This window comes from Spinacia oleracea, chromosome 4 (assembly GCF_020520425.1).
Source record: "Spinacia oleracea cultivar Varoflay chromosome 4, BTI_SOV_V1, whole genome shotgun sequence".
NCBI classification, from domain to species: Eukaryota; Viridiplantae; Streptophyta; class Magnoliopsida; order Caryophyllales; family Amaranthaceae; genus Spinacia; species Spinacia oleracea.
In genome coordinates, this window is record NC_079490.1 from 97685170 (window position 1) to 97697396 (window position 12227).

The 12227-nt window shown below is 38.7% G+C and overlaps 1 protein-coding gene across 1 annotated transcript; it reads right to left on the reverse strand.

Annotated features, from left to right (window-relative positions):
* Positions 1-2091: 2091 nt before the first annotated feature.
* Positions 2092-2900, reverse strand: LOC110777409 (probable polyamine oxidase 4). Its single transcript, XM_056842012.1, has 4 exons — positions 2794-2900; positions 2608-2710; positions 2156-2253; positions 2092-2101 (listed from the first exon to the last, which is right to left on the reverse strand). Exons 1-4 carry the CDS (start codon positions 2898-2900, stop codon positions 2092-2094), a joined length of 318 nt encoding a protein of 105 aa, XP_056697990.1.
* Between the last annotated feature and the right edge of the window lie 9327 nt (positions 2901-12227).

The window sequence follows — 12227 nt, forward strand, 5'->3', positions numbered from 1 at the left end:
TTAATCACCCTATCCCATGTTTCAATTATCTTTTGCCATGGAACAATCTTTTTAATTTGCTTTTGGTCTGTATAATTTTCAAACTTGGGTATTTGTTCCATCTTATTTTGACTTGCTTGGTTACATATCTCTGTGTTTTCTAGTTTTGATCATTACTGCTTGCTTTTACTTTATTGTGTGAGTTGGTTTAATACTTTGAGGCTAGCTTAACTTGCCAAACGTTGATCGTGGGGCACTGTGTTTGGAATGGCTATATTTCGTGCTATGCTTTTTGTTGATGTCAACAGGGGGAAGTCAAGGTGCAAACTTCCAAGGTACACTCAATCCCGGTTCCTGCATCAATCTCTTGTGTGTACTCTCTCTGTAAGTTTTTCTTCTTTCTCTTTTGTTTTTCAATTTTTGTGTTCTGTTTCACAATAGTCTGTATAAGTTCCTGTTTGTGCTTACTCTCTTTGTAAAAAGTTTGCAAGTGTTGTCATCACCAAAAAGGGGGAATATTGTTGTTCCTAAGTTTTGGTTGATGACACACACATATTGCAAACTTCCTGATTATGGTTGCTAAATGACTTTGGACAGGTAAATGCCCAAGTTTCTATTAGGATAGGAACTTGAATCAGATGGTGAAGTTCCTGATGTACACTTGGAACAGTCACTGGAGTTCCAGAGCTGGAAGTTGTATCTGTTCCAGTTTGAAGTCACAAGAGGAGCAACACAGTTACATATCAAGAGTTCCGAATACTCACAAGAACTATTACAGACTCATGGCCACGAGTTCCTTTGATAGACACAGAGGAACTCATCACTGTTCCTGAGCTGGAACGTCTGAAGCTTCTGAGTTGCAAGTTCCAGACAAAAGGAAGACATAAAAGTCTAGGTAGTCTACTGTACTTAGAATTTTATGTAAATATTAATTCTGCAAAAGATATATAGGGTACTCAAGGAACTTGTGATTTAATTAGGTCATTTATTTTACTGGAAGAAATTTTTATGAAAACATGTAATTAAATAAAAATAATTTTTTATTATAAAATAGATTTACGTTTTATGTTATTTTATCAAAACTTATTTTCCTAAAAATTTGCCACAGTTTTTGTAAACAAATAAAATCTGTTGAAAAAAAATCTTTTAGGGTTTGATTGAGTCAAACCACTAACTGCCTTGTTGCTGAAACGTGGGAAGTGGTCTTCCCCTTGTTCCTCAAGTCAAGGGACGTGAAGAACAAAGCACTGGCAGTTGGCAGTTAAGGCTTTGAAGGGAACTAACCCTAGGGATAAACCTATAAAAGGGCAAGTATGTTTTCTGGAAAATTACACAAACATTCTAAGAGTTCTTGCTTTCCTAAAAACGTATTGTCAAAGATTTTCTAAAAAACAGTTTGTGTCCTAGTTAATTCAAAGTTCCTAAGTGCCCTATATCCACACGAAAGCATCATTAATATCTAGAGTTATCCAAACACGAATTGTATTTTGTATTAGTGAGGATAGAGTTATCCTGTTTAGACTTAGAGTTTAAGTCTGAGAGAGAGAAGTAAAAGATTTGTAATCAGAGTAGATTACTGTGAGGAACACAAGTTTGAGAGGAACTTGTGTTTGAGAGATTATTGTAATCGAGGTATTATTATAACAAAAGGAATTCTCTTCTTGATTAGTGTCAAGAAGTTTTCACAATTATTGTTATTGTCTTTTCTATTCTCAGTTCCTTAATTGTTTCTAAGTTCCGCAAGAAACTTTACCAAAGTTCCAATTACAATTCACCCCCCCCCCCCCTCTTGTGCGTGTTCCTACTGGAATAACAGAATAGTTCTTTTTAACTAATTTCTAGCCTAAAAAGACATTATAAGTATACTATATTATTAGTGATATGAGTCCCATAGATCTATTTTCGATAATTAGACCTCTCGTTACATAAACTAAATTCCTTTCCAATTATTGATATGAGTCATCAATGCTTCACCCTAATACATAATGATAATAAAATACATGGAATATTTTTTTTGAAAGGAAATACATGGAATATGAATGAAGATAATGCAACGAGAACGGGTGTTAGTGTCCAGTCAATATACTTTAGTGCCTATCCATCTTTTCATAATCAAAATCCCCTGAAGATTTATTTAGTCACTTTATAATGTTACTAAATGTACAAAAAAAGATACCTTTGATTCAACCGTAGGTCAATGTCCTTGGAAAGCGTATCTATTAAAGGGTAGTAACCTTGCGTCATTAGTCCATGACCACTAGAAATAACTTGCTCCTGCCCATGACGAACATGTAACAACACATGACAGAAAGTGAACATCCATACAAGAACAACAGCTAAGCAATTAATAGTCCTACACAGGCTAGATACTAATGAACACATCAAAGTGGGATGAGTGGACTCAAGTTGAGTGAGCTAGTCCCGTATATTTATTCTTTACAACAAAATATTTAGTATAAGAAATTAAAAGAAAAAGAGAAGAAAATACTACTCTGTAGTACAAATAAATGCAAAGTTATTAAACTTAAACTTCTATGCCACATAACAAAGTGAATGGTTCTTCGGTTCTTCCCCTACTTCGCAGTTATACAGAGGACTACATGCTCCCATTTCGAAAAAATAGATTACCTGATCCCAAGTTTTCAAGGATATCATATATGCATCAGCAGCAAACAAAGCTTCTAATCTACACAAGAACCACTGAAGTACTTCATGAGCTAGCCCTTTTTGTCTGCAAAAGCAAATTACGCATATATGAACAAGATGCTAACATGGTAGGGTTTTTCCATTTTAATTAGTTTCTTCTTTTAATACCTCAAGTGTGGATGGGCATCCAGCACAATTGAAATGGCTTGAAGAACTGACATGTCATCACTGTGGGCATCCCTAATTTTCTCAGTCCAGAGATGCAAGTACAACATTTAATTAATGTCTCGCAAACAATAAAAATAAAGAGAAACGAATGAAAAAAATTGAATTTAACCACCGTGAAACCAACCTCCTTGAGGATACTTTTAAATGTTTCGCCAAATTCAATGACCAAATGCTGCGGAATATGTTGCCCATCTTTAGTGAAGAGGCTACAGCTGAAAAGAGAAGTTCACATCCTCAAGAAATTTTGACAGGTAGAAATGTAGAATAGACGAGAAAATGTAATGAAATTCAAGGGTCAAATAAATTCTTGCAGCAGTATTCTGTACATCAGCTTTATAGTTGGCAGTGATGACATGTGAATGTAGTTAACTTCAGTACAAATACACTTTAAAAAAATCCTTTGCATATGTAAGCAATCCATATGTACAGATACAACTTGACTATCAGTACAGACAAGCCTTTGCATATGTAAGCAATCCATAGAGTGTGATTGACACAAACACTTCAAATTATAGTTGACTTTAGTACAGATACACACATATGTTATTCATGCACTTCTACAAGCCTTACATGATCCCATATTTAGTTCAATTCCCAAAAATCACGAACTATACAAAATAAAGTTCAAACAGCTGGTGCACAATATCAGATTCCAATCACAAACAGCCGGTCAACAGTTCACCCCCCCCCCCCCCCCCAAACCCCAACCTCACTTTACACTCTCCCATTCTCCATCCTCCAAATTGATCAAGTCGAGAGTAATTCACTAAAACACCAAGATTTTAAAATATATAACACAACTCAGCTGATTAGAGAATTCCAAAATGAACATACTTCAAGTTGGCAGTGATGACATCTGAATCTCGTCCTCGAATAAATTCTCTGAAGGTTCTAAAACATGATTAGAATCTCGCCTCGAACGTTCGAAAGAACTTGCTTCTTATATCCATGTAAGAAGTGTAGACATTAAATAACAGTTTAAAGACAACAAAAGCATGACACCCTTTTCTTTCAAAATCAAGCTAGATGATCATTATTCCGCAGATAAGTATCTATTCATATTTGTATATTCCCCAAAAACGACGATGGAAGTTACAAAGGTCCTCACCTTGACAAAGGCTTGTTTCCATTAGAAAAATAACACCCCCCCCCCCCCAACATGCACACGCATAGAAGGGGAGAAAAGGGGAAATTCTCAAAAGTGTTATATTGCACCTAAAGTGATAAATTTCTAATAGTTTCAGGTTGAAGCATCTTAACTGCATAGAGATTTAGCACTTGATAGCAAGGAAAACAACAGAACAATATAATCATGATAATGACATTTGGTGGCAGTAAAGACACGCGTTGTGATTAAACTATTGATCTATGTGACTCACGTCATTTTACCTAAAGAAACCGTTCATTCTCTCTGTGAACCAAAATCATTGAAACTTATAATAAAAACCCGAGTTTGTCACTTGGACAAATATTTATGTCTACTATGAGTTCCAGAGTCCAATTGACATAGTTATTGAGAAGAAATGAACACTAAGGATGTAGCAAACCAAAAAATCGAGCATGGAACAACCAGAAAGACATGAATAGGAACAAAAACAGCAGCAAGGGATACAACAGGTGAAGAAAACAAAATAAGAATGTGGTAAAGTGATAACATGAGCTAATCATATGAAAACTGAACTCTTATCTTGGTAATTCATTAATTCTACTTCAAATCAAAGTTCTCAATGCATTCCGTTTCTACTCCAACCCTAGTTTCAACTCTACTCCAATAAAAGAACATGAATCTGCTTCACTAGATCATTTATATGGTTTTAATATCAATGTAATTCAATTATCAAATAATCAAAGGATAAAATTCACATAGGACATTAAATTAACCAAATAACAAGGAAAACGTAGAATTACCTATTCTGAAATCAACCAAAAGAAATAATTTTTAAAATAAACAAGAACATTGAGATAAACCCTAACCTTGTGACAGGGGCAGAACTAGGCGGAAGGGGATGAAAAATTTCGTCGCAGGTGGAGGAGGTGCACACTGGTGGTAGTAGTGGTAGAGAATTGAACTTCGCAAACGGGGGTGGGGTGAGCAGAAGCAGCCCGCATAATTGGTGGGGTGAGCAGAAGCAGCACGCAGAATGGGTGGCGGCGGTGGTGGTGGTGATCATAAGCAGGAGCGCGCACTTGTGATGGTGGTTGCGGTGGTGGTATGTCGCCGGTCGGTGGGGTTTGGGGGATAATCGTGAGTGGGAGAAAAGGGGGGAGCAGCATGAACAAGGGGGAAGCAGCAGGAAGTAACTCAAAAGATGTGCTTCCCTTAAACGTGGAGGGAAAACTTTCTTTTTGTTTTTTTATTTTATGTTTTTTTCAATTAAAGGATGCCCTTATTAAACAAAGGCCACCTTTAAGGAATTTTCTACTACTGGAGGCACATGAATACCCCTTTTTGTGAAGCCATAATGAATACCCCAAAGGAGTATAAAGTGAAGACTCCCATCACAGAAACCTATGATGGCACCACTGACCCCGAAATGCACCTAGTCGCGTACCGCCACCATATGATTGTACAAGGAACCAGCGAAGCCACCTGGTGCAAGTACTTTCCTGCCACACTCAAAGATGTAGCATCCAGGTGGTTTGAAAGGCTACCTGCAGACTCCATTCCCTCCTTTGCCGACCTAGAAGCCCTATTCTCCACAAGGTTCATGGCTTCCAAAGTGGAAAGAAAGACGAGTATGCACCTAGGGCGAATTTAACAAGGGAAGGACAAGTCTTTAAGAAGCTATGTAAAGCGCTTTAATTTGGAGGTAGGTCATATCCTTGACTTTCTAGATGAAGTATCTTTTGACAAATTCATCAGAGGGATGAAAAAGGGTTCCTTCAAGTTTGACTTGGTAAAGAAAAGTATGCGCACTATGGCTGAAGTATTGGATGAAGCTGAAGCATTCATACAAGCAACTGAGATATTCAATGTGTCCAAAGACAGAAAAGGAGGCTAAGCTGTTGAGTCCTTTAGGAAGAAAGACAAAACAGATCGAAAGACCAATAGAACTAATGGCACCTGGGCTATATCAAAAGAGCAAGTCCTCGCGTTTGCAGGGCCTAGCAAAAGAGGGGACGCTCCATAGAAAAAGAGTTATTTGAGTCGAGTACAAACTTTCACACAATCCTCGTCAATGTGGGGACCAGGTTTTACTTGGAACGTCCGTATCCGATAAAGTCCCCCGTTGAGAGTCGAGACCCGAAGATATACTGTCAATTCCACGAAGATATAGGTCATGACACCAAAGATTTTAGGAGCCTGAAAAGGGCCTTGGACCGATTGCCATCTAAGGGGCATCTAAAGAATCACTTGCTGAACAATACCCATGGTCCTGGAAAGAACCATTACAAAAAGAACAAATCACCCACCTCAGCTGGAGGCGGCAATCAAACTGTTGGAGGGCATGTAGCATTCATATGAGGAGGGCCTGCTTCTGGGGGCCTACCATGAGAGGACAAAGAGACTATGCTAGAAGGATGGGGCAGGTGATGCTCTCAGGGAAATCACCAATGGTGTAATACCTCGTAGTTTTCGTAATTTATAAATATATTTTATTATATATTTATAGGAACTTTTATGAATTTAATTGCATTTAATGAGAATTAAATGTGTTTTTTATTTTAATTAATTTAATTATTAATTACTTAGGAAAACCGTACTTTTATTAAATTAATTCAACGAATTTATTTAATCGGGATTTGTTGGATCGTATTTTGAAAACGAATTTAATTAAATCAAAGCCCAGTTAAATTTCATGATCAAACCCAACAAGGCTTGCAAGGAGTTAATATTAAACAAGCCCGTAAGCAAGCCCAACCTTAAACCCTAAAACCTAGCCCATGAAGGGATGAGAACCTATAAATACCCTTCCCCTTCATGAGATCCCCAACCTTAATTTCTGAATTTTCTCTCTCCTCTCTCTCTCCTCTTTCGTCTGCCCTTTGCTTCAGCCCCAAGGCACGGGCTCGTGCTCGTGTGCCTTGTGCTCGTGAGGCCAGCCCGCGCCTCACGCGCACCCTCGCTGCTCTCTCGCTCGCCTCACCCGCACACCCTCGCTGCCTCTCTTGCCCTTATCCTCGTAGCCAGCGCCCAGCACTCGTGCTCGTTGCTGCCGCTGTGTCGCTGCCTCCCGCCCAGCTCCCTCGCCCACTCGCCCTCGCAGCGCTGTTGTTGCTGCTATGTTGTGCGCTGCTGTGCGGCATGCCGTACCCGTGTGTGTGTTGCCTCACCGTAGTTCTCATAACGAGTTTTCCACGTGTCCATTCTCATTCCTTTCATAAAATCTTTGAACAACTATTTGTCAAGAAATGTAAGATAGTGTAGCAAAACTAACAGGAAGCCTAAGGAGATAACTGAAGTAGCTAGGTGAAACGTACCTTGATTTAAAGGGATATTGTTGGACAGTGTCAGCCAAGGCAACATCAATTTTGTCATGAGGGTATCCATCAAAGATGTCCTCAAGCCTCCTTTCCCAGCTATCCAACACAGCTGAGTCCGTGGGATATGAATTTGGACCATCCACTAGCTCATCAATCCTCTGTGTCCAAGTTGTCAACCAGGGCAACATAGTATTATCAGCAAAATTTTGTTACTAGACCAGGGTAGCTTCAGTTGAAAGGAATTAGATTTAGGGAGAGTGGGAGAGGGGAGAGTGGGAGATTGCGCCACATATAGCCCATATTGCTTTGTTCCTTTCTCCAGCCAACAACAAACTTCATGTACCAAGAATAAAAATAAAAAGGCATGAAGTAAGTTACAGGCCTGGAGCCGAGTACTAAGAATCATAAGAAGTAGAATGGAACACGATAGGTAAAATACCTAGATAATAGCTTGTAGAATTTCGAGCACATATTTGTTAGCACCTGTTATAGGCCTCTCTAAGAAGGGTAGGATCTAAATGGGTCTATTTTCTAGGAATCACACCCTTAAACTATCTCTCAATGACTTGTTAGACTTGTAGTTCAGCAAGGGGAGCAATGCCCTTATTGGATAGAACAAGAAAGCTTATCGATTTTCTCCTATATAAGTCAAGTTTAGGAGCTTTATTGACCTTAACTTTTGCATTAACGAAGTCTTACCATTTTTGGGTGTAGTACCTGTAGTCTGTAGATACAGAAACTTTATGACCCAGGTTGAAGAGGTTGAAGATGCCTGGAAAAAAACAATATACACGCCTTAGAAACCTGTTTTCCTAGTCACACATATGTTCTCTTCTTCCTACAATCAAGTTAATAAGAGATGTTAACCATCATTTTTTCTACACCGATCCTCAATAAGAGATCGAGGGGATTAAAGGCAATGGGTGAAAGGTTAAATAGGAAACTAATTGATTGTACTTCATAAAGTAGACACCTCAGATATGAACTTAACAACTTTACAGCTAAGAAGCAAGAAAAAAATGTTAGGTTATGATACATATAAATGAATATAAATCATGCGGAAAAACCATTAAAGCCAGGAATCCAAATTAATTGCCACATAACAATTGGCATAATTAGGATGCATACTCGTTGTAGCGTGCCCTCCCTTGCTGCGCCCGAACTAAACAAGAACAAGTCTTTAGGACTCCAAGTGTCGTCCCTCCGTAGAAAGTCCACAGCATGTTCGGATCCGCCTTAGGTTTGACTAACTAGAATCACACTTAAGGTACTATAATTTTCGGCTAATGTGAGGCAAATAAGTGACTGAATTTTTGCTTAAAAATTCTCTCTTTTTGAATACTTGAAACTCATTATAAATTGTGAGCATTAATCACATATTTATAGGGTATGGAAAAGGTATTGGAATCCTACTAGGAAACGAATTAATTTACTAGAATTTAATTAAAACTCTATTAATTAATTTATCCATTACGAAAAGGAATTTAATCATTAAACCAATCCTACACGATTTCGGTTTCGTACGGAAGTACAAACACTCACACGAGCATGACCCCCATGCGCGCAGGCCATGCCCGGGCAAAGCCCACGCGAGCTGCGAAGCCCACGCGAGCTACAAAGCCCACGAAGCTGCTGCAGCCTAGGCGCGCGTTGGGCCTGCCTTGCGGTGGGCCTACCGTAGCCTTGGGCTGTTTGTGTGGCGTGATGCTTGCTGGACGTGGGCCTAGCTTCGCGCTGGGCCTTCGTCTAGCAAGCTCGTCCGATGCTAATTCGTACGACGCGCTTCCGATTAATTTCCCGATTCCGGAATTCATTTCCGATACGAACAATATTTAACATTTCCGATTCCGGAATTAATTTCCGTTTCGAACGAATATTTAATATTTCCGTTTCCGGAATTATTTTCCGATTCCGACAATATTTCCGTTTCCGGCAATATTTCAGATTCCGGCAATATTTCCATTTCCGATAATATTTTCCGATACGTACCATGTTTCCGTTTCCGGCAACATCTACGACTTGGATAATATTTATATTTCCGATACGATCCATATTTCCGTTTCCGGCAATATCATCGTTTCCGGAGTATTCATTTATTTTCCTTTGACGATCTCAGCTCCCACTGAAACCAAGATCCGTCGATTCCGAATATCCATAGATGGAATATTTAATGCCATTAAATACTTGATCCGTTTACGTACTATTTGTGTGACCCTACGGGTCCAGTCAAGGGTAAGTTGTGGATTAATATCATTAATCCACTTGAACTGAAGCGGCCTCTAGCTAGCTAGCTAGGCATACAGTTCACTTGATCTCACTGAATTATTAACTTGTATAATTAATACTGAACCGCATTTATTAGACTTACCATTAAATGCATACTTGGAACAAGGGCATTATTTCCTTCAGTCTCCCACTTGTCCTTAGGGACAAGTGTGCATTTCCTAACTCCTTTGTCGCTCGATGCTTGCTCTTGAACATAAGGTAAGAGTTGTCATCCTTATTATGTCCAGTGGGTGTTTCTCGGTTTCAGAGTTCAACTGATCAAATAAACAGATAACCATAGCCTATAATTCATCTGAGCACGTCCATGCATTTTACAGTTTCTAGCTCTCCGAGTGGCCTTGTACAACTTTCAGCATCTCATCCCGATTTATGGGAGGACAATCCCAATCTTGCGATCTTGAGATTAGACTTCGTTTGATAGCCTCCTTTTACGGTGCGACGGTTGACAACGTCAAAGTAAGCAGTTCTCAAACAAGTAATCTCAAATCACTCAGGTATTGAGGATTAGTGTGTAATAAATTTAATGAAATTTACTTATGACATATTTTCATCTCTTACAGTAAAGTTTCATAGGTCTGTCCGATACTAGTCTTCACAAAGTAAGTATCTATGCAAATGATTGCGACATTGCCATGTCCACAAAGTTCAAGAAACAGAACTACTAGTCATCTTGCATTCTAGTTGTCTAACGTTTTCTATGCGTCCATCTTTATAGAAAACTCCGACCAGGGACCATTTTCAACTTTTGACATTGAAGTTCACTTGATAGACATTTCTTAGTCACATGACTGGTCCTGACAGTCTATCTTGAATATATCGTCAAATTGAAGGGACTCATCATTTAATAAACCACGAATTAAATGGAAAAATGAATTCTATTCATTAATGTGAATGGTTAACCAATAATGTTTTACAAAGTATTAAACTCTAAAACTTTAAAACATTAAATAAGGACATCAAAGCCATTCTCCAACATGCTTGATTCCCATAGCTGCAGTGTGCGAGTTGTGCTTCGCCTGCAGCAGAGGTTTAGTCAATGGATCTGAGATGTTGTCATCAGTTCCAATCTTGCTTATCTCGACTTCTTTTCTTTTGACGAACTCTCGTAGAAGGTGAAATCTAAGAAGTACATGCTTGACTCTCTGGTGGTGTCTAGGCTCCTTTGCCTGTGCAAATCCCAAACTTGGTTTTCAGACATGGAGTCTAATTCAGATTGCATGGCTTCTTGCCATTGCTTAGAGCTAGGGCTCGTCAAAGCTTGTTTGTAAGTCGCAGGTTCATCACTTTCAAGTAATAGAACTTCATAGCTCTCGTTCGTCAAAATACCTAAGTATTTTTCCGGTTGAGATCTATATCTCTGTGATCTACACGGGGTTACATTTCTAGATGGTCCTTGATTCTCACCAGATACTTCTAAAGATCTCTAAGTTTCATCCTGAATGTCATCTTGAGCATTCTCTAGAGTTTGTTGTTCGACTCGAATTTCTTCGAGGTCTACTTTTTTCCCACTTGTCATTTCGGAAATGTGATCTCTTTCCAAAAAGATACCATCTCGAGCAACAAACACCTTGTTCTCAGATGTATTGTAGAAGTAATACCCTTTAGTTTCCTTTGGATAGCCCACAAGGATACATTTGTCAGATTTTAAATGAAGTTTGTCTGAAATTAATCGTTTGACGTATACTTCACATCCCCAAATCTTAAGAAAAGACACTTTTGGAGGCTTTCCAAACCATAACTCATATGGAGTCTTTTCAACAGCTTTAGACGGAGCTCTATTTATAGTGAGTGCAGCTGTATTTAGTGCATGTCCCCAAAATTCTATTGGAAGTTCGGCCTGACCCATCATTGATCTAACCATGTCTAGCAAGGTTCTATTCCTCCGTTCCGACACACCGTTCCATTGAGGTGTTCCAGGAGGAGTCAATTCTGATAGAATTCCACATTCTTTCAAATGGTCGTCAAATTCATAGCTCAGATATTCACCGCCTCTGTCAGACCGCAGTGTTTTAATCTTCTTGCCTAATTGATTCTCTACTTCACTCTGAAATTCCTTGAATTTGTCAAAGGATTCAGACTTATGCTTCAATAGGTAGACATAACCATATCTACTGAAGTCATCAGTGAAAGTGATAAAGTACCTGAAACCACCTCTAGCATTTGTACTCATTGGTCCACATACATCTGTATGGATTAAACCCAATAGTTCAGTTGCTCTTTCTCTAACTTTAGAGAAAGGTTGCTTTTTCATTTTGCAAGAAAACATGATTCGCACTTACCATAATCCTCTAAGTCAAATGGTTCTAGAATTCCTTCCTTTTGAAGTCTTTCTATGCGTTTCAAGTTAATATTGCCTAATCGACAATGACACAGATAAGTGAGATCTGAATCATTCTTTTTGGCCTTTTTGGTATTTATGTTATAAACGTGTTTGTCGTGATCTAATAAATAAAGTCCACTGACTAATCTAGCAGATCCATAAAACATCTCTTTAAAATAAAACGAACAACTATTGTCTTTTATTAAAAAGGAAAATCCCTTAGCATCTAAGCAAGAAACAGAAATGATGTTTTTAGTAAGACTTGGAACATGGAAACAATCTTCCAGTTCCAAACCTAGCCCAGAGGGCAACGACAAATAATAAGTTCCTACAGCTAATGCAG

Excerpts from the sequence above, each read along its gene's own strand:
- LOC110777409 (XM_056842012.1), bottom strand. The coding sequence starts at position 2,900 with ATGTTGTACTTGCATCTCTGGACTGAGAAAATTAGGGATGCCCACAGT. Across the intron at positions 2,711-2,793 it reads GATGCCCATCCACACTTGAG|ACAAAAAGGGCTAGCTCATG; the intron begins GTATTAAAAGAA and ends TTGCTTTTGCAG. Across the intron at positions 2,254-2,607 it reads CCTTGAAAACTTGGGATCAG|GAGCAAGTTATTTCTAGTGG; the intron begins GTAATCTATTTT and ends CGTCATGGGCAG.